This window comes from Anopheles gambiae, chromosome 2, assembly GCF_943734735.2.
Source record: "Anopheles gambiae chromosome 2, idAnoGambNW_F1_1, whole genome shotgun sequence".
Taxonomy (NCBI): domain Eukaryota; kingdom Metazoa; phylum Arthropoda; class Insecta; order Diptera; family Culicidae; genus Anopheles; species Anopheles gambiae.
The window spans coordinates 67,026,957-67,047,321 of record NC_064601.1 but is presented as its reverse complement, the minus strand read 5'-3'; the positions used below and the strand labels follow the sequence as shown (position 1 = coordinate 67,047,321).

At 45.8% G+C, this 20,365-nt stretch overlaps 4 protein-coding genes across 11 annotated transcripts in view; 2 read left to right on the top strand and 2 right to left on the bottom strand.

Moving 5' to 3' along the window:
• Positions 1–6,832, top strand: part of LOC1278448 (xaa-Pro dipeptidase) — a 45,739-nt gene extending 38,907 nt beyond the window's left edge. For all 4 annotated transcript variants that reach the window (XM_061651198.1, XM_001689032.2, XM_061651197.1 and 1 more), the window contains 3 exons: positions 5,559–6,273; positions 6,360–6,511; positions 6,597–6,832. In XM_061651198.1, coding sequence (XP_061507182.1) covers positions 5,559–6,273; positions 6,360–6,511; positions 6,597–6,630 — 901 coding nt within the window. In that variant the 3' untranslated portion in view covers positions 6,631–6,832. The remainder of the gene's footprint in view (positions 1–5,558; positions 6,274–6,359; positions 6,512–6,596) is intronic.
• On the top strand, positions 108–3,018 carry LOC5667395 (FAST kinase domain-containing protein 3, mitochondrial). Its single transcript, XM_001689033.2, has one exon. It carries the CDS (start codon positions 680–682, stop codon positions 2,792–2,794), a length of 2,115 nt encoding a protein of 704 aa, XP_001689085.2. The 5' UTR covers positions 108–679; the 3' UTR covers positions 2,795–3,018.
• Positions 3,128–5,327, bottom strand: LOC1278451 (pre-mRNA-splicing factor Slu7). The gene has a single exon (XM_061651194.1). The coding sequence runs from the start codon at positions 5,138–5,140 to the stop codon at positions 3,266–3,268; it is 1,875 nt and encodes a 624-aa protein (XP_061507178.1). The 5' UTR covers positions 5,141–5,327; the 3' UTR covers positions 3,128–3,265.
• Positions 6,833–7,756: 924 nt separating the features above from the next.
• Positions 7,757–20,189, bottom strand: LOC1278452 (host cell factor). 5 transcript variants are annotated; one of them, XM_061651176.1, is made up of 10 exons: positions 19,860–20,189; positions 18,444–19,121; positions 16,242–16,946; positions 16,015–16,160; positions 15,225–15,558; positions 12,381–15,130; positions 11,936–12,216; positions 11,032–11,647; positions 10,064–10,676; positions 7,757–9,957 (listed from the first exon to the last, which is right to left on the bottom strand). In XM_061651176.1, the coding sequence occupies exons 2-10, from the start codon at positions 18,655–18,657 to the stop codon at positions 9,764–9,766; spliced, it is 5,853 nt and encodes a 1,950-aa protein (XP_061507160.1). In that variant the 5' UTR covers positions 18,658–19,121; positions 19,860–20,189; the 3' UTR covers positions 7,757–9,763. The 5 variants fall into 5 exon arrangements, with proteins under 5 accessions (XP_061507160.1, XP_061507156.1, XP_061507157.1 ...); XM_061651172.1 differs by having other exon boundaries at positions 16,009–16,160; positions 19,860–20,135; XM_061651173.1 differs by having other exon boundaries at positions 16,009–16,160; positions 19,912–20,135.
• Between the last annotated feature and the right edge of the window lie 176 nt (positions 20,190–20,365).

The window sequence follows — 20,365 nt, the reverse complement described above, 5'->3', positions numbered from 1 at the left end:
TGTTTTACTTTCAAAAATGTATTCAAACGCATACTAAACAATTGTTACGTAAACTATTTTGAAAACTTATTCAGTGTGATCCACAGCAGTGCTCATAATTGTCCTTATAAAATCATTGAAATCATCCTTATTTGCAACCTATACAACCTCCTCTTTTCGAAATTATCATGACTCATAACAGAGCTATCAGTGTACTTTAACAGAATAACTTCGAATCATTAACATTAACATAAAATTTTAAATAAACTTTCCCGGCTCAATTTTGCATTTTCTTCTACTTCTTATTTGGCATGTAGTAAAATGTAGTAAAATCGTTGTTAGTGTAGGTAGATCGATTTTGCGTTCGTACGATGTTGAACAGCAGCCGAACGGTAAATTTTAAATGTACCCGTTCAGGGCTGCTTCGCGTGCCATTTTGACAGTTTCAATTTCAAAACAGTGCAAGTTGACACAACTTCGTTGAATGCCAGATGTGTTTGACGTTTGCTTCGTTGAGCTCACGCATTTTAACACCGTTTTCGTCAAAAGACGGATCGAAAACAAACATGAGAAAGTGTTCACAGTGAATTTCAAAAGTTTGGAAATGTTGTGAAGAATTGTGTTGAATTGCTCTCAGCAAAAACGACAACGATCACCGTCTGGTTCACATATTTTTACCACCAAGCTTACATAACGTTAAATGTCTCGCTGCGTGTGGTACTCCTTGCGCTCGCCTCGTGGTGTGGTCGGTGGATTTGGTGCTTCGCTGCACTATTGCTTGCCTCAGTTTGCAGCGCGAGTATGCGCTTTTTCTTCAAAGGACACTGGAGATGATCCACCGCCCACAAACCCACCGGAAAGAGGTAGTGGCACGAACAATGCACCATCTTCAAACACCAGTTCGAAAAAATTCGTACGCAACGCTACTATATTGGTGCAGCAAGGTTGCGACATCCAGGAGCTCCCCGTAGTCGTTCGCAAGATTGCGGAGGACGAGTTTGTATCGTTTGTATCGAATAAAATAATCACTGCACCGCTATCAACACCACCCAGCAACACCACAGTGGAAGAATCAGCTTCGGCCAATGATTTACAAGCATCGTTGGAAGCCGATTTAGAAATTATACGAAGTATTGACGGTTGCCATTCCACCAAAGGGGTGCTGACGATACTGAAGGAACGAGAGAATGAGGCGCCTTCAGGAACGGCTGGGTACGGTCCCAGTGTGGCAATCCGTGCGCTCGAGAAGATACTCAAGGTGGAAAGTTTGCTGGAATTGAAGGAACTGGAGGAAACCGAGCCGTTTGAGCGGATTGTCAACAGCATCGTGTTCCACGCGGATTCGAAAGCCATTCTAGATCTGTTGGATGAGCTGCGAAGCTATTTAGAACTGCCAAAAACAATAGACATGCTGGGTAACGAGATGGTCTACCGTTGCTCAGAAAATACGCTATCAATCGAAGAGTGTTGCGATGCCATCGAAGTGCTTACCCAATGCCGGCGGCCAGAAATGGTGGAAAAGTTCTGGAGCGGCATAGCCGACCAGGAGAAGTCCATTAGTGAGCGCAACGTGCATTTCGTGTTTTCTAGCTTACCTTACCTTAAAGTTAGTCGACGAGCGGTGCTGACGGTGCTGGAACGGCGCATTCCACAGCTCTGGTGGCAGATGTCGCCAAATGCCACGATTGAGGTGTTGCAAGCTCTGGTGGCCTGCAAACTGTCCCCCTACCGCGTAACACAAACGCTCGCCCGGTGGCTGAACACAAACATTCACGCGGTGGCTGAGGACGAACTGGGTGCAATACTGGAAGCATTCACAAACTTAGCCTACTCGGATGCACAAATCGAGCGTGCAATAGAGCGCTACGTGAAGGCAAAGGGCGTGAAGGTCAGTTCGCAAAATCTCATCGTTACGATACTGCGGCATTGCGAAGAGTTTCGCCTTCGAAACGCGCACATCCTTAACGGGTGCAGCGAGTTCTTCATTGCCAACTTTGGCCAGCTCGAGCCGTCGTACCTGAAGGCGCTCTTCTGTCCCTTCGCCTATCTGGATTTTGTTCCGACGAATGCGACCAAATTCTTCGACACGATGAACATGTTTCTTGATCTACATTTCGCCAAAATTCGCCCGACCGACACGATCGATATAATGTTTGCGTACATCTGTTTGGAGCGCTTTCCGCTCAACTTTGTCAATCGAATTTTCAACCCCTACTTTCTCGATGTACTGCATGCGAAAACGCGCCCGGAACGGCTGGATGTAGTTCGCGGCAAGCTGAAAGTGTTCGATACTGGCCTAACGCTCGAGTGTCCGGATTACGATGGGCCGCTACTTCCGCGGGATCACTCTGCCAAGGCTGTGTTTCACGATGGCCGTATCAAGCGTATCGTCAACTACATTACGACCGAGCTGGAAGAATTGGCCGGCGGGCCGGAGTGTATGACCAAGTTCTCCGTCCTGCAGCATCTGCCAGTGAATTCGTTATATTTGGTTGATGTCATTTTTCATCCGCCCGGGTTAGGTAACATATTCTCCTTAAATACCATGAAGGAGCGCAACATCAACGTGGCGGTGCTGGTGCATCTGCCGGAGTATTTCGACAGCACCGGAAAATATTTGATTGGACCGCAGGTCATGCGAATACGGCATCTGCGACGGCTCGGACTAAAGGTGGCCACACTGCGTTTCGATGTGCTTTACAAGCTTAAAATACACCCGCAGGAGCTGCGTGAATATTTGGTAGAGCGAATGAAACTGGCCCTCGATGCGCTACCGCCACCTGGTGCAACAACGACTGTCGATGGTTCGCTGTAGGTGCGCGACAAATCCAAGCACAAGCGCTGGTTCGCCACCCCTAGAGTTGTGATATACAATATGTAAAGTATCGATGCGATAATTACGTGACGATTAGCTTATTAGCCTAGCTGCGCGGCGCTGTACGTTAGTTTTATTCAACCGTTAGTTGTGTAGCATTACGGTCCACCTTTGACGGAGAAACAATTACTGAAAAATAAACGCGGTGGAGTGTAGCGTGAAAATGAAGTGAATCTGACTGCTACCTAGAGCGATGACGAGTTTGTGTTATTTTGCAAATGATAGGTAAAGGCGATTTGCTTTTTGCTACCAAACATACTGAACCTCATATTATTCTGTTAAAAACATACGGTTACATTTATTGGCATAAAGTTTGAATCTGCGCGTTTGTCCGTAAAACTAAAGCTTCAAATTATATATTACGCGATACTCACGCCCATTCTAATGCATATTGCCGATTGATTGTCGCGCTCACTTGTCCATGAACGCCAGCATTGGATCTTCCTCCCGGCGTCGCTTCATCATGTAGGCTTCAATTTCCTCCTCAGTTGGGGCTTTCACGTCGTACATACTGTTGTACGGACGTTTTCGTTCGTCCTGGCGTAATAGTTCGGCTGCCCGCCGCTGGCTTTGCTCTTCCGCTTCCAGCGCAAGCTGTAGCTTATCTTTCTCTGCCTTGCCCTCGGACTTTTTGCGCGAGTTTTTCTCTTCCCGCCGTTGCTGACGCTTCTTTTCCTTCTTGCGCTTCTTTTTCGATTTCTTCGATTCCTTGCGACCGCGCTTAGCAGTGCCTTCGGATTCGGAATCGCTGTCGCTGTTGCTGCTGTCACTGCTGTTGTTGTCGCCGCCTACTGGTGTTGTTCCTTCCGGCTGCGAAGCAACGCGTGCTGTTTGTTGGCTCTGCTGTTTGTCAGTAGTTTGCAATGCATCCGCTACAGCAGCAGGTGGTGGTTTAGCTTGATTTTCTGGGCACATTTTAGGCGCGTCGTTTTCGACAACCGTTTCGGACGGGTTGGCGACCTCATTGGTTGGCTTAGTCGTAGCAGCTTTGCCATTCTCTCCCACGCAGTATGAGTTTTTGATCATCGACTCGCAACACTTGTAACCCCAGCAACCGTTGCTCCAATACGAACCCCACACGGTGGTGTGATTGTTAATGTATACGTCTTCTTCGTACCGTGACCGAATGATGGGCTTATCCTGTCCCTTGATAATTTTGCCGTATCGCGAATACTCCACATAGTTTTCCGTCTGGGCCAGCAACAGTGCTTTGGGCGGCACGGCTAAATGCTCCTCCCCGCCGTACTGCTCCAGCACTTTGTTTTTCACCTCATCCTTGAACTGTGACTTTTTCTTCTCGTATTCCTTTTGCAGCAACTCCAGCTTCGTCGGCTCGGCCAGCACATGCACATCCACACCCTTGCCGTACGCTTCCCACGCAAACAGTTGCGCCTGGGCGTGCTTCTGGATGTCACCCGAGTAGCGCACAAAGTTCTCTCCCGCAAACTCGGTCTCCTCCGGGTTGAGCTGTGGCGTAGGGTTGTCGCGCATCGAGCGCGTCTTTGGGTCGTAGTAGGCCGAATTGGGATCAAGATTGCGGAGGTACTTTGCCGTATCCTCGCGAATGCGCAAATTTCGCACGGTGATGCGCTGCTTGGAATCCACCTTCGTACCAGGCATGTCCACCTCATCCACGTATCGGTCCTCGTCGCCCTCCTCGTCCTGTTCCTCCGCAAGGTCCGGGTTTTCCTTCAACTTTTGGGCGCGCAGTTCGCGCTTCGCCTGCTCGATTTTCAGATACTCTTCCACAATCTCCCGATGGTTGGCTGGATCGTAACCGGCCCAGCGGTCGCGCTTGCCATCGTAGTCGCTCACGATCGTGGGCTGGATGAACTCGTCGTGCGCTATCTGTTTGGCTGAAAATTTGGCTCCCACTTTGCGCGGTCGCTCCATACAGTCGACGCGTTTGTGCGTCAAGGCGCCACAGTTTTCGCACGCCCCTTTACGATACTTGGTCACCAGGGGTTTGGAAGTGTCGACGCCCCGCTTGTACCACTCGTCGATGCCGGAGCGCTGCTTTTCGTCATCCTGGGGGCGCTGATGTTTCAGCGTCGGGCCTGCTGTGTTGTAGTACCATGGTGCCGACGATATGTACTGCGGAATGTGCGGGTTGATATCGCGTCCCTCCTCGTCAACTGCGGCCGGAGCATTACCCGCCTTACGCGCTTCCTCGAGCTCCTTGGCTTTGCGCCAATCTTCCCGCGATGCTTTTCGAGGTTCCTCCTCCGTTGCCTCTTTTGTCTGCAAGAGCATCGACAAGGGAAGGCGTGATCCCGAGCTAACCATTTTGGATGTGGGATTCTGCTTTTGTATTGAAGCCTCTAGATCATACAGAAACAAAAGCAGAAACAAATGGACTTTTCTCTACACTTGGCACCAACTATTTACGCATCTACACACTGAACCAAAGTGAAACTTGTATTTTTTCACGTGAAATAAACAAAGCCCGTTTGACATTTGGCCTGTCGAATTGGCAACTGTTCGATCCGCAGCCATAAACGCGAGCAACTGAAACGGTTTAGTTGTGCTATTGCCCGATAGTGGCGCCACTGTTCTGCGTTGCAAAGAAAGAAAACATCGCATTTATGCTGGCAGGAATTTTAAAAGAAAAACTAAGAAAAATTAAATATTCTTTCATTCATCACCATTCACCGGATAGGCATAGAAGCCATCATTACTGTATGCGTTCCTTCTTTCGTTTCAGTCGCGTCATCAAATCTCCGGCCGAAATCGAAGTTCTGCGCTATGTGGCGCGCGTATCATCCGATGCGCACAAAGCCGTTATGAAAGCGATGAAGCCGGGCATGCACGAGTATCAAGCGGAGGCGGAATTTTTGCGCCACTCGTACGCTGTCGGAGGCTGCCGGCATGTGTCGTACACTTGCATCTGTGGTGCGGGCACCAACTCGGCAATCCTGCACTACGGCCACGCCGGTTCCCCGAACGATTGTGCGATTCAGGACGGTGCCATGTGTCTGTTCGACATGGGTGCGAATTATGGCGGCTACGCGGCGGATATTACGTGCAGCTTTCCGGCCAACGGCAAGTTTACCGCGGACCAGCGGCTCGTCTACAACGCCGTATTGGCCGCCCGCGATGCGGTCTGTGGTGCGGCCCGCGAAGGCGTTTCCTGGGTCGATATGCATTTGCTTGCCAATCGGGTGATGCTGGAGGAGCTGCGCAAAGGTCAGCTGCTGCAGGGTGACGTCGATGAGATGATGGAGGCCGGTTTGAATGCCATCTTTCAACCGCACGGATTGGGCCACTTTTTGGGGCTGGATGTGCACGACGTCGGTGGGTATCTGCCGGGCTGTCCGGAACGCTCCAGCAAGGCCGGAGTCAATCGGCTGCGTACGGCGCGCACTCTCAAGGCGGGCATGTATCTGACCATCGAACCAGGATGCTATTTTATCGAACCGGTAAGATGAAGAGCCGCACAGGCATGAGAAAATGTACTCACGTATGATGTTACCCCACGACCCCCAATAACGATCTTCTTCCGTAGCTGCTGAATAAGGCGTACGCAGACCCGAGTCTCAGCAAGTTCTTGGTAAAGGAAAACCTCGACCGTTTCCGCAACTTCGGTGGGGTGCGCATTGAGGACGATGTCCTCATTACCAAGACCGGGATTGAAAATTTCACCCTTGTTCCGAGGACGTAAGTAGCACCTGTGCACCTTAACAATTGGAAGAATCAGATTCTCATCTCATTCTATTATTCATTTGTATCACTTTTCTTATAGCGTTGATGAAATTGAAGCCTGGATGGCCAAGTAATTCAGACACCAACCAAGCGGGGAGACAATGCTAAATAGGACGAAAAGGTCCTTTTAACTCCAACTGGAGCGCCAATATATAATACCCCTTTTCTTATCTTCCACTGCAAGTCAAATGACTTGAATATTCCGCAAAATGTGAGCGGTTCTATTTGTTTTGTTTCAATTTATCAATCAATTTAATAAAATTTAGCACCCAAAAATCTCGTTTGTCTATTTTCTGTTATGAAACATTATGAAACAAAAAAATAACTGATATGAAACATTTTGTTATGTATAAGCCCGTAAGCAGTTTCAACTCACGTAAGTGGATTCTGTAAAATTGAAAGAAAAACTACACTGTTGGGGCACGTGTTGGATTTTACATCTTTCTTTACAGAGATATCCAGGGGTTCTCAAAGTTGTGGGACACTTCCTTGACTCTTTCTTTTGCGGAGTGAACTTCATATGATGGAAAATGGACTCTATAGCATCCTTGTTGAACAGGATCCTTGTAAATTCCAACTGGATTTGTCAAACAAGAGTGCTATAGAGACTAATTCCCATTACATTGAGCTCATTTCACTTAAGAAAGACTCAATAAAGTGTCCCACAGCTATGAGAACTCCTGGAAACCCCTGTAACAACAGCAAGCACGCGAACAAAAAGAAGAAAAATAACACGCCATTCAATTTAAGTAATTCTATTATTACACAGTGTATTTTTCAGTTAGTATGCTCTTCCAAATACTCTTAAAACATAGATTACACACCAGACCGCCATCATCCACATTTAGCTACTCACATTTATCTAAATAACCGTCATTTATCATTGAACGTTTGATTCCTAGCCCGTAAAACTTGCCCTAGGGAGGAAAACTATGCGCATTTAAAGAATACGTTGTGGCCGGGGAGAGGGCTTTATATTTTGTGTGGTCAGGAAGTAGTAAAACAAATCCCCCCCTTCTTCGCTCATATTCGAAGTTTGAATTGCTTCTTCTATTTGTCCTGTTCTCGCCCTACGTTTGTTTTGTCACTATCAAACACTCCTCTATACAAGAGCAATCAACGGGCCAATAATGAGCAGGTAGAGTAAAACGAATATTTGACCGATTGGATAGTGTATTTTGTCACACACACACACACACACACACACACACACACACACACACACACACACACACACACACACACACACACACACACACACACACACACACACACACACACACACACACGCGCGCGCGCGCGCGCGTTTACATTCCGAAACGTCCTTATCCTATTTTGATGGTGTATCTCCCTCACTAACTTGTGTTGTCATCCATCTATCGCTCAACGATTGAAACTTGTTTATTTTATGTTTTATTTTTGCAATGTTATTTTACAGCATTATCTCGCTAAAAGTTTTCATAAACCTATCCATGATGTCCCCGCACGTGTTTTTTTTCTCCTTCTACTTGTGTGTCTCCCTAAAGGATTATCATGAAGTTATTATCTCTATGTGCATGCTGCTTTCACCACCATCAGCATCGTACACAACAAGTCACACAAAAATACAAACATTGTAAATCATCATTTCAAAGAGAAAACCAGCGCACAATAAGTGTATAGTATTTATAAGTGATATTACCGCTAGAAACACCGCAACGTACTATTTGCTACCTCTCATGTACGCGCGCTTATCTGTGTGTCCTCTATATTAGTATCGATTGCTTAGCGTAGACTGCGCGCGTTATGGCAGAGAAGCCGCCGAACGGAAAGAACCACTTTATCTTTGCACTTTACAGAAACGCTCGCCGCTTGCGTTTTCTTGTCTCTGGTTGTATTAATGATATTACATATTTCATACGCCGCCCTACCGGCTGCTTTAGTACAAAAAAAATGTCGATTTTAAGATGAATATTTCGATCATATGCGGCACACGAGGGATGGATGCCAAGCGCATGTATGTGTTTGATTTTCTAATTTCCCTATTGTGTCGGGGTTTTTCTTTTATCTAACCTTTTACCTTTCTTTCTGCTCTATAGTAATAAGAGAAAGTCGATCGCGTGTTTGTGTGTGTGTGTGTGCCGCTGGCACAATTGTGATCTTTTGGCAATGATTGCCTTTGGCTGATCACATTACACGTTGGGCGCGACCGGATGAACAGTTTGCAATGGTTTCTTTTAACATTATAATGCTAAATTTTCGATAAATTGCAAACAATACAACTAAATGGAAGCAAAAAGCAGGATGTGTGTATGTGTGTGTGTTGTCTTTCATCTTCACGCTCGTGTGACTAATGTGTGTGTGGTGATAGGCGGCACTTTTTTCATTTGAAGCATTTTTTTTCTGCAATATTACGCACAAATGGGTAAAAAATTCGGTTATATTTACATACAACTCAGTCCAGCATTACTTCATTCTGTCTGAGAGTCTAAGGAAACCGCCGATCAATGTTTAGTGGAATCAAAAACATCCTATACGTGACACGCTTCTGTTAAATCCATGTTAAGCATTTACTAGTGTTGCAATGAAAAGTTCGCTTGTTTACAGAAAATAATCCTTCAACCCTTGAGATGTGTAATAACCACACCGGTTCCCGGCGGATAATTACTACTTTCAAACATATGTAAACATACGCTGCTGTTGTGTTCACTATCATCATCATGTGCTTTACGTGGCGGTAAAGGCAATTAATGGGATAAAATGACACAATAAGAAGTTTGGAGAGCCTACCGAGAGCCTTTGCAATGCCACAACTACTACTGTCAATTGCACTTACAACTAAAATGTAAAATGTAAGGCTTTTAAAAATACGACATTACCACTAGGTAGAAGCAGAAATCAAAATCTACGATAGAAACATATTGTTTTGTTTTTCTTTTCCTGTACCTTTTGACCCTATCGACACCACATTACGTTACGTTTTTGTTTGTTTTTTGTTTCAACCATTTACATACTTCGCGTACGACACAAGGGGAGACATGAAATATCATTTTAAAACATGCTTACTTTGTTCACGTTTTCTATTCCGTTCGTTCGTTCTCCTAACGCGATCGTGTTGCAACGGCACGACACGACGGCACATCAATCTCATGGAGATGTGTTTGTGGGTCTCTTTATCCCCTATATCATCCAGTAGTAGAGTTCGTGAGACGATAATCCGATAAACTTTCAATGGTGGTGTTGGGGTGAAACCATCATCGACGAGTTGGTCGTTCCTGCAGTTGGCGCACCAAGTTTGACCCGTTTGTTAGCGACAATTGTAGCGGACTTGTCGGTCAACCGCTTACCAACTATGCCGCCGGTCTGACCCGCTACCCCCGGTGTTCCACCCATCCCGGTTGTGGATTTAGACAGCTGCGGGTCTGTTGAAGGTAAAGACGAAGCAAAAGGGAAACACCATCAATATGTCTCGCACCCTAATGCTCTAGCGATGGAGCTATTGCGCAGATGGGGATCCAAAAAACTTACCTTGTAGCCACCTGACCTGCGTTGCTGGTCCGTATCCTTTATCGTTGCGTGCAGCAATACGGAAAATGATGGCCGGTTTCGAAGTGAAATCCACATGCGCCGTCTGCAGGGACTGGTTCGCCACTGTGCACTGGTTGTTCGATCCACAGTATACGCGCACAAAGGCCAGCTGGGCCGCCGTTGTGCTCACCTTGTCCTTGGTTGCATTCTGCGATTTGATCGCCAGATAGACGGAATACTCCAGTATATCGCCCGTAGTGGATGGCGGCGGTTCCCACGAAAGGTGCGCACCCTCCGGGGATTTGGAAATCTTTATTGCTGACGGTGCGCCTGGGAAACCAGGCAGGCACGTTTTGAACGGTGTCGCATCACTCCACTCACCACGGCCGCAACTGTTAATGGCCGCGACGCGGAACCGGTAGGCGCATCCGGGCTCCAGATTGATTCGCTTCAGCTCACTTAAATCGGGTATGTTGTCCGCGGACAGCATTTCGCCATCAATCGAACTGTCCCATTCGCTCGCATCGACGTAGTTTGAAACTGTATGATTGACCGTTTTAAAGATGCCCACCGTGTGCCAGATTTCAGATTCATCTTTCGGTTTTACCGTTTTCTGTTGATAGAATGGAATAGCAACAAGAACAAAAGAATGCATTACTTTTTTTGCTACCGTACTGCTCTAATCGAACACAGTTCTTATTATAGACTTAGGAGTAATAAGGTAGAATGGTGAGTTTAATATTTTACGTACTCGCTGAACATCATGAACCACAGTGAGTGAGAGCGAATAATTAAACCCGTTCGTTGATATTTTACATGCAAATGATTCAGTTCATTGGTGAGAGAGAGAGAAAGTTAATAGTCCACACAAGATGACTTGTTGGTCCAAAACTAATTCGCTACCGTAAAAATTTAACTCACCCATACATTCTGATTCCTTATTGTACATCGTTAGTTTTTATTCTTACCTCGTCTTTTTCCTCTTTTGTCTTTCCAACGGAATTAGATCGAACGACTGCTTTGCCAATGGTTTGCTTTCCAGATGGTGGTGTCGCACTATTGCCATTGTTATTCAACATCCCTGCAGCAGACGAACCGGTACCATCCGCACCAGCTTGCTGCATAACGAGGGTGAATTGTTTCGTTCCGGGATCTAAGAATTTAATCGATGCGCCTTGCTGCGACGCTTGCGAAACGTTGGATGTAGGAGAAGACAGAATATCACCCATTAACTCACTAGGCAATACAGAGGTTGCCGAAGCGGCCGCTTCAGCAAGCGCATCCAGATGACCAGTTGTAGATGATGCGTTGTTGCTGTCCTCCGTCTTTACAACAGCACCAACCAAATTGATATTGCCAGGGCTGGAGTGTGACACTATCCCCAGCGCAGACTGTTCGCCCGCTGTTTGAAGTCGTGTCACGAAGGTGGTGCCGTCGCTCAGGGTAACCGTTGCACCATCAGCTACGGTTGTGGCTGCCGGGATCCCACTGTTCTCGCCGCTTTCGGTTTTAAATGTGATCGTTTGGCCATTCTCACTGCCCGACGACTGCAGCAGTGTCCCCGCCGAACCGGAACCAAGCTGACTGTAATGTGAATAATTGGGAGATAAGTAACCGGAAACGTTATTAACCGGAATTCCATCACATGCATAAGTGTTCTACACTGCTACTGCAAGATGTTAGTAACGCGTACATTTCGCCGGAAGCTTATAAAACATAATTATATTTCTGCGCGATTTTAAGCGATTGAAGTTGAATAATATGTTTTTTTTTCATTTTCATTTGCATGTGCAGCGAAATTACGCCTATTGCCACAAAACATCGATGTGAAGATCAACAGGTTAAACAACATAACGTACAACAATAACTTACATTATATTTTCATTCCCAACTCCAGAACTTCCACCAGCCAGAAGTTCGGCGTTGTGAAGCGACAAAATTTCTCCACTTTTTATTGTCGTGAGAATATTGGCTGCTTCCGTTTCTGATGCCGTTGGAGCGCTAACGACGGTGGTTTTGGGAACATGAGGAATGGCTAAAGCGGGACTTGTTTCCTCGATATTAGTTGTTCCTTCTTCGCCACTGACTTCCGATCCGGCACTGTGCTGTTGCTCCATCGCTTGCATCTCTTCTGGTTCGCCACCAAACGACATCTAGCAGAAAACAAACGAAAATAAATGCATTGTACAATTTACATGACAACAATAAATATCGTTCGCACATGACATAGCAATTCAGAGCGGACCACTTGCAACATGCTTCCTAGCCTACTACAAACAGATGCACAACTTACTTAAAACTACTGGCTAACACTTACTTCTTGTTGCGATTGCCCGGCCGATTCGCCTTCCAAAAGAGAATCAAGCGCATGACTTTCCGACTCTTCCATGTCCTCATCCACGGAGGCATTGGCATTGTCGTTGTCACCTGGTTCTCCAGTAGGGACAATTCCATCACTCACACCAGTCATTTCCTCGTGTTCCTGACTATCCTCTCCAACGAAATTTCCATCTTCCTCTTCTGTTGCAAAATCTTCGCCTGATATCATTACAGGTCCTTCCGCCGATGCCTGTGCTTCTGCCCCTTCTGCTGTCGCTGAAGTTGATGCGTTATCCACATGCGCTTCTTCTTGTTCTTCCTGAACAGCAGCGTCATCCATGCCTTCTAACATCTCGCTTTCGTGTGCTTGCTGCTCTTCGCTTTGTTCCATCTCATTCACCTCCTGCTGCTGTTCTTCCTGGTTATCGGAAACAAGGTTATCGTTCTGGGAGTCACTATCATCACCGCCGGACACACTGTTGTTACTTTCTATCCCAACTGTCGTTGATCCGCCGTACAGTCCCGGTTTCACGTAACGGATAGTTAAGTTCTGCAAGGGCACCGCTTCTTCTTTAATGTTGTTACTGTTGGTAATAACACTGTCATCAACACCGTCAAGTTGTTCTAATGTAAACATAGGAAGAGCCTTCGGGAAGGTCGTGTGCGCGTTACACGCCATCTCCACCTCGGTCTCGGGAGTCTGGGTTTCCATCTGTTCCAACAAGTCTACTTCGTCGAAAGTATGGACATCATCGTGTTCATCGACCAGTTGTACATCGAAACAGCCGTCCATTTGTTCCATACCTTCTCCATCTGTTTCCATCATGCCAGCTTCAGCTGCCAGTGCGGCAAACGCCGCATCAGTAGATACCTGATGTTCTTGCTGTTGCTGCTGCTGCTGTTGTTGTAACTGTTGCTGTTGTTGTTGCTGCTGCTGTTGCTGCTGCTGCTGTTGAAGCTGCAACTGTTGCTGCTGTTGTAGCTGTATCTGCTGATATTGCTGCTGAGTGACGATGCGAGTCGTCGTTTTTGACGGTAACATTAATATTTTCTGTCCCCCGCCAACTTGTCCCGTCACAGTGCCTGATGTCGCCGTAGTACCAGATGCGCCGGACGGAACAATCGTGACTGTTTTCTGACCACCAACCGACGGAGTCAGCTGAACAGTAACTGATTTGCCGCTAACTAGCTTTTGAGGCATATTGATGATTTGCGTACCCGTGATCTTCTGCCCTCCGGCCTGAAGCCCACCGACTGGCATAGTGAAAGTGATCGGTTTGCCTCCTTGTACCGTGCGTAGCTTTATCGCTTGTCCACCAATAGTGGTCGTAGTACCGCCGGACGCTACCGACGCTGCTACGATATTCCCTGTTCCTGCGTTAAGGGTAGAAACAGTGCCACTGGCAGTCGGTACGGAAGCAGCTTGCAAGACCGTGGCCCCTCCAATGTTTGTGGCTCTCGTCGTTGTGATAGTGTTCAGCACCTGGGACGATGACAGTGTCACAAAGTTACTGGCCGACGACGTGACTGTGCCGCTAACTGTGCGAATACCCTGTGGGGTCGTTACCACAATCACCTGCTGATTTCCTCGTATCGTTTGACCTGCTTTATTGGTGAGCACTATAGTCGGCTTACCGGTAGCGTTTGTGCCCACTTTTCCCACTTGAACAATGTTCGAGTTCTTCATCAGTATCTGTTTACCACCAATGGTTCCGGATCCGGACATCAGTTTAACCACATTTCCGCCAATGACGGTCGTCTTCTGTCCAGATGTTGTTCCAGCTACCGTTGCCTGCTGAACGACAGTACCGCCAGTTCCGGCAAGTAGATTTGACGTAATAATCTGTTGCTGTGGTTGGTGTATTGATCCAGCAACCGTTCCGGTGGTCTTCTGAACCACGCTCATTTTGGGTACAGTTTGCATCGTTACGCCTTGGCTCGTTTTGACCAACGTCAAAATTTGGGCCTGGTTGGCGTTAACGGTATTAATAGATCCCGTGCTTCCCGCACCGGATGCTCCGCTTACTATAGTGACCGGTTTTTGTAGAATGATTTGTTTGCCGCCGATGGTCGCCGTTGTCGAAGTATTTCCTGATGCAGCACTGACTATACGCTGCTGCACCGTTTGTAACTGGGCTCCGGAGACAATTCCCGGGCCAGCTGTGCGCAGTACCGCAGTTTGTCCAGCTTGTTGCATCGTTCCGGTGCCAGCGGTACCGATGCGCAATTGCTGTCCAGTGGAGGATAGCACACGAATAGGCGTGCCAGTACCAGTTGTCAGTTGTTGCGCGTTGGAAATGGCGGTACCGCCCGTAGCGACGACACGAATCGTTTGTGGTTGATGCTGCAACTGTGCCAGTTGTGCCTGGCTCGTTTGAACAATGGCCGTTTGGATGGTCTGAGCAGACGATTGCCCTTGTGAAGATGCAACTATTTGAGCCGGTTGCTGTTGCAAAATCTGTGAACCAGTGGTGAGCACTTTCTGAGCCGTCTGTAACGGCTTCGCAGGCTGTACCTTAGTGACAATTCTTTGCACTGGTGAAGTGACTGTGTGTGCTGGTGATGTGGCAACTCCTATGTTGCTGTTCGTAGGAGACTGCAATCCTGCCGGATTGTGAATCGGACTGGCTCCTAAAGCAGCTTGGGCGACGACTGGGTTCTGCAAAGTGGGCGATTGAATGCTGCCTGCCGGTACTGCAATTGCTGTCGGTGTAGTTCCCGATACTCTTCCAGCCAACGGTTTGATGACTACATAAACAGACACAAAATAAAAACGGGTTCAAAAATGATTCAAAAGAATTCTCAAAATTCACCACACACTGCACACATCACGCAAACTTACTCGGCTGTTGGAGTGCAGGTTCTCCGGTTGTTGTACCGATGCTGCCACTGACAATTTGTGCAGGAGACATGGACCCGGCGTTGGATGCTGTAGAGCTGATGGTTGCCCCAGAGGGAGAGGCAACAATTGCAGGTGTAGTATTCGTGGCAACTGGAGCTGGCGGCGGTGGGGGTGGAGCTTGAGGGATCTTCTGCACCTCTAATATATAGTACGAAGCAGATGGCACCGCTTGCCAGCATACTTCGAGCGAGTGTGTTGACGCGCGTACTAGCTGCACGCGGGATGCTGTTGCAGGACGTTCCACCTCCAAATACCACAGATCTTTGCAACACACCTAATGATAGTTGAAGAATTTATGAAAAATAAGAACAGCATAACTACCAGCAAGTTTTGAGCGTTCGTCACTCTACGATCTGTCATTTGCAGTAAACATCAAAATTGTTATAAAATGCAACAAAATTATTGAAGAAGTATATAAAGAAAAACATATAGAAAGCAGCAGTGCCATCGAAATGCAACGTCTGAAAATGCTACACAATCAAGTATGGAGAGAGAAGATACAATTTTAAGCTTCTTGATTTTTTTTTTCGAGTTTTTGTCATTACTTAAAAGGATTTTTAATTCAGCCAATATTCAATACTATCTAATGAAATGCTGTCCAAAACATCAAAGATGATCGAAGAGCGAAAGAGTCATAGTGAAACTGGAGATACGTTGCATATCTTTAAACAAAGTAAATTGATGCACACAAATGGCTAACTCGTATTAGGAAAACAGAGCTCACCCTGACCTGGTTGTTCCAGGCCTTTCTGTAACCGTCACGACCCGACCATATATAAAGACGGGTGTGTATTCCTACGGCACAGTGACCTGCTCGAGCGCGTGGCATGTTCTCTTCGTCGGTGTCCAGATCCAGTTCCTCCCAGGTCATAGTTTCTGCGGGGAAAAAGATGCCGCAAATATTTACTAACAAATCTACTTCAACAGATCTACTAAGCATATCACACATGCACTTACCGAGATTCAAGCATGCAAGTGTATTCGTACACTTCCACTCCTTTTCGTGCTTTTCCACCTTTACATCATCCAGGACTAGTGGAACCCAGCCGCCGAACACGTACATCCTGTTACCGATCAAGGTTGAGCTATGGAGTGAACGAGGCAACGGTAACGGGCCACTTGTTCGAGGCCTTGTCCAGGACATTGTGTCCGTGTCCAGCAGCCAGAGGTCCCCGAGTCGACAACCAGACATACCTCCGTAGATTACCAGCCAAAACTTTTTCTGTTTTTTATCATACCAGGAGACGGCCGTATGCGACTCTCGAGGAGGTGGACTCTCACCAAAGGTTGTCGGTATTTCCCATTGTAGTTGATTATTTTTAATTTCCAAAATATATAAATCATTTAGATACTTGGGAATATTATTTTTTGGATCATCGCTTTCATTTGCAAGTCCACCGAAAAGATAAATCTTGTCCCCGACGAGTGTAAAACTATGACCCAAGCGACGGCATGGCGGAGGTCCCGATTCTGGTGGCTTGGGACGCAGCTTTTTCCACTCCCATTTTGTTGCTTGAAGCTCATATAGCTCATTTGAGTACTTGCCATACTCCACCATACCACCAAAAACTAATATTCGTGTCCCATCGACGACAAATCCGTAAGCAGCACATCCTGGTGGGACGTCTCCTTTTGTTGCAGGAACGTACCATTGGTTCGTAGCTAGAAAAAAAAAATGAACATACAACATAATTACAGTCTGTTACTACAGCGTTTGGAAAATTAATCATAACATTTTGTACAGTTATCAGTTTGAAACATATGCTCTCGAACTTTTATGTTGAATTCATAGCACTCAAAGAATGGCGAAAGCTAACACTTTCAGCAACGTTCTGAATGCTAATAAAAGGCTGAGTTTCATTCATCATGACTTATATGACTTATACTATATATTTTTTTAGGAATTACTAAAAGCTACGGTGAAAACTGGATAACAGATCACAAACAATCACAAGAAAGTTTTCACTGGCTATCCTTTTCACACCCATATGCCAATAATAGGGTTGTTTAAACAAAATGCAAGAAAAAGACCTTGAATTTAATTTTGAAAAAAGGTTAATAATCACCAACGGTTCATATCAAAATCTTGTGTAAAAAAAAATGTATGAAATGAGCATTGTTGCAATAAAAAAAAATCGGGGCCAAACACTTCTTTACACTCCAAATGAAAATAGAAATACGTCTCTTGCAGAATGCATAATGTAGTTCACAATACAAAGTAACTTGAAACCCACCCCATGTATGGAAAATTGCATTTGAAAATTATTTTTATTTGTTTCGAAACGGTGTGATTCCAAATGTTCCCCCTACAGCTTGTTAAATTATGTAACCCATATTGTTATTATTATTTCATATTATTATTATTATGTTTGGTAACTTCTACGCTGAAACAAGTAATACTTTCAGATATTTGTTTCTACTGGGAATTGTTCTAAAATTATCTGATAAAATGACCGTTTCTGCAGGGCGAGTCAAAATATGCCCAATTTTGACCGATTGTTGCACTGTGCTCTCTCACTATTATAAAATGTATTTATCCCTTTCGAACGTTTTCATGCTCTTCTATCTTGCAGATTCCGCTGCTTGTTTGCCGGGAGGAAAAGAGACGGCATATATTGGACTAACGCGCATCAACATCAGCTCGTAGCTAGCCAAGCAATTTTCCAATATGGCCGTCTTTCAGCAGAAATGCTAACTTTTTTTTGTTTAAATACATTCTCCTCACTCCTCCACTTCTTTACCTTACGACAAGTTTCATACGATCATATATAATCAAATGCTGCTAAACTTCTGCAGTATGCTAGCTATTGTCATTTCAACAATTTTGTGTTGTGTGTGTGTGTGTGTGTGTGTGTGTGTGTGTGTGTGTGTGTGTGTGTGTGTGTTTACACTACTACTTTCCTGCGTCTGTCGTCGCAAATAGAGATGAAATTCATGCCCAGAGAGACATGCTCGTGTTTTCATTCTCTTTCCTTCACCTCTATTGAGAGAACAAATTAAGGACCACGACCGAAGCCGCGGAAGAAAAACTGTTTGAAAACAAATCCCTAAAGCGACGTGGGTTGCGTGTGTTTGCGATTTGTGAACATTTTCACTGGCCAATAATTAAAATAAAAAAAAGTACGTCCTGACCGTCTAAACAATCAGTTGAACACTTACCTGTGTTGTAAACGTGCAATTCGTCGACAATGCCTTCGTTTCCTCCGCCAAACACAACCATCAGCTCCTTGATGTTAACCGAACGATGCCCATGCCGTGGTCTAGGTTGGGGACCGCTAGGATTCGTTACTCGCTTCCATCGTAATATTGCGTTGTGCTTGGCCGACGAAGCCGGTACAAGCTCCGATCCAACAGCATCTGAATTGGCCGTCATGATATTGTTTGCGTTGCACTGAATATCTTTCGGCAATAGTTATTGAAACTCCCCTCCCAACCGTTTCGTACTTAACTTTCAATAAACACTCCACCCACGCTTCAATGAGCAAAGCTCATACGAAAACCAACTGGCTGGTTGATACGGATCCAACATTCACACCGGATAGATTGTTTCTGTCGCAGATGTATTCGCGCGCGCTTTTTGGCTAAGATCCGTTCTATAATTCTCGCTCCTTCCCAATGATGTGCGTTAATTTCGAAGCAGTCTTTTTCACATTTCACTTGACTTTCAAAATGTTACAGTGCTGTGTTCGCTCCCGGCACTTTGTCTCTCTTTTATCGCGAACTGTTTTGACTGCTCACAAACTTCGATCGCTTCGAGAAAGAGCCCCTCGCGTAGCTAAACGCTACTGTCAGTTCCCGTCTCTACATGATGACGGTTGCGCGAGCGTGATGCCAGATCTGAAAAATACAATCAAACAGAGATAGCAGAATTGAGCAACAGAGAAGAAAACTATGCCAAAGATGCATTCCATCTCATCGCTGTATTTTACGTTTACGAAAGGGAAACACGAAATTATCAACGGAATGTTACACATTTTGGTCAACATAATTAATGCATATGCAGAAAAGGTTATTGTTAATTTCAAATGCCATCATTATGGTCAATCAGTGAGGTACCCGTTGCCGCTCTTAACTAGTAATCATCACAGCACCATGCATAGCTCCCAAGTGAATTGCATTGAAGTATCAACTTGGTTGTTCGAATTCAGACAACAAAATTTTAAAAACGTTATACAATTATCCAAAGCTGGCCACCCCGCCAAAGGTACAGCCAGGAAAAGCAAGAACACACATAACGCCGTCTTGCTTTATCACTTAGTTCTCGCTATTTTCCTCTCCTTCGCCGCTACGTTTCTCGCTCACTCTTCACTGATTCCCAAATCACCCAAAGAAAATGCAGAACCCGGATAGCAAGTAATTCAAACATTCAACTCAAAAAACTAATTTGCCTCAACTAATTAATCTTCACTGTGTAGATAAGATTCAATATGCAACACATCTCGCATTGAGCGGATGAAAATTCAACTGATTTCTGCTTTGCACCTCTCACTCACTCTAATGCTTCGCAGTATTCTACCGTTGTATGCAAGCAAAAAATCCGAACGAAGACGGAAAAGCTGAACGAATTTCACTCACTAGCTAGATTCCGCCAATAGTTTTCTATGCTGTACGATCGTTTGTCGCTAACCTTCCACCAACTTCCAATTTCCGGCGATCCGTGGATCAGTTTGAAACAAACAATAACACTTTGCCGGATAAACTGACTTTACGCAGAGGAAATAAACAACGGCGTCCTCAAATCGCTTTTTTAGGCTTTTCGACTTCAGAGTCCAACATGGCGGCGACCATGATGTGGATGGACTTGGTGCGTACGAGGCAATGTGTATGTGTGTGTGTGCATTCCTCCAAATGGACACAGAGCGCTCAGCAGGACTGCCTTACTGACGCCCGTGACAGCGAACGTCAGAAACAGCTGTCAACTTTCGATTGTCAAACGGCATGACCGAAAGCAGCTGAGACTGAATTTGTTGTCCGTCGATTTTACTTCCGTTTGAATGAGACAATGGTTTCGAATCTGAACAGATTGGGCAAAACTGCAGTAAAACCTACGTTGGTGCGTGAATACGTGACCAAAATGAACT

Excerpts from the sequence above, each read along its gene's own strand:
- LOC1278451 (XM_061651194.1), bottom strand. The coding sequence starts at position 5,140 with ATGGTTAGCTCGGGATCACGCCTTCCCTTGTCGATGCTCTTGCAGACA.
- LOC5667395 (XM_001689033.2), top strand. The coding sequence starts at position 680 with ATGTCTCGCTGCGTGTGGTACTCCTTGCGCTCGCCTCGTGGTGTGGTC.
- LOC1278452 (XM_061651172.1), bottom strand. The coding sequence starts at position 18,657 with ATGACGGCCAATTCAGATGCTGTTGGATCGGAGCTTGTACCGGCTTCG. Across the intron at positions 15,131-15,224 it reads ACCTGCACTCCAACAGCCGA|TCATCAAACCGTTGGCTGGA; the intron begins GTAAGTTTGCGT and ends CTGTTTATGTAG. Across the intron at positions 9,958-10,063 it reads GCAGGTCAGGTGGCTACAAG|ACCCGCAGCTGTCTAAATCC; the intron begins GTAAGTTTTTTG and ends TACCTTCAACAG.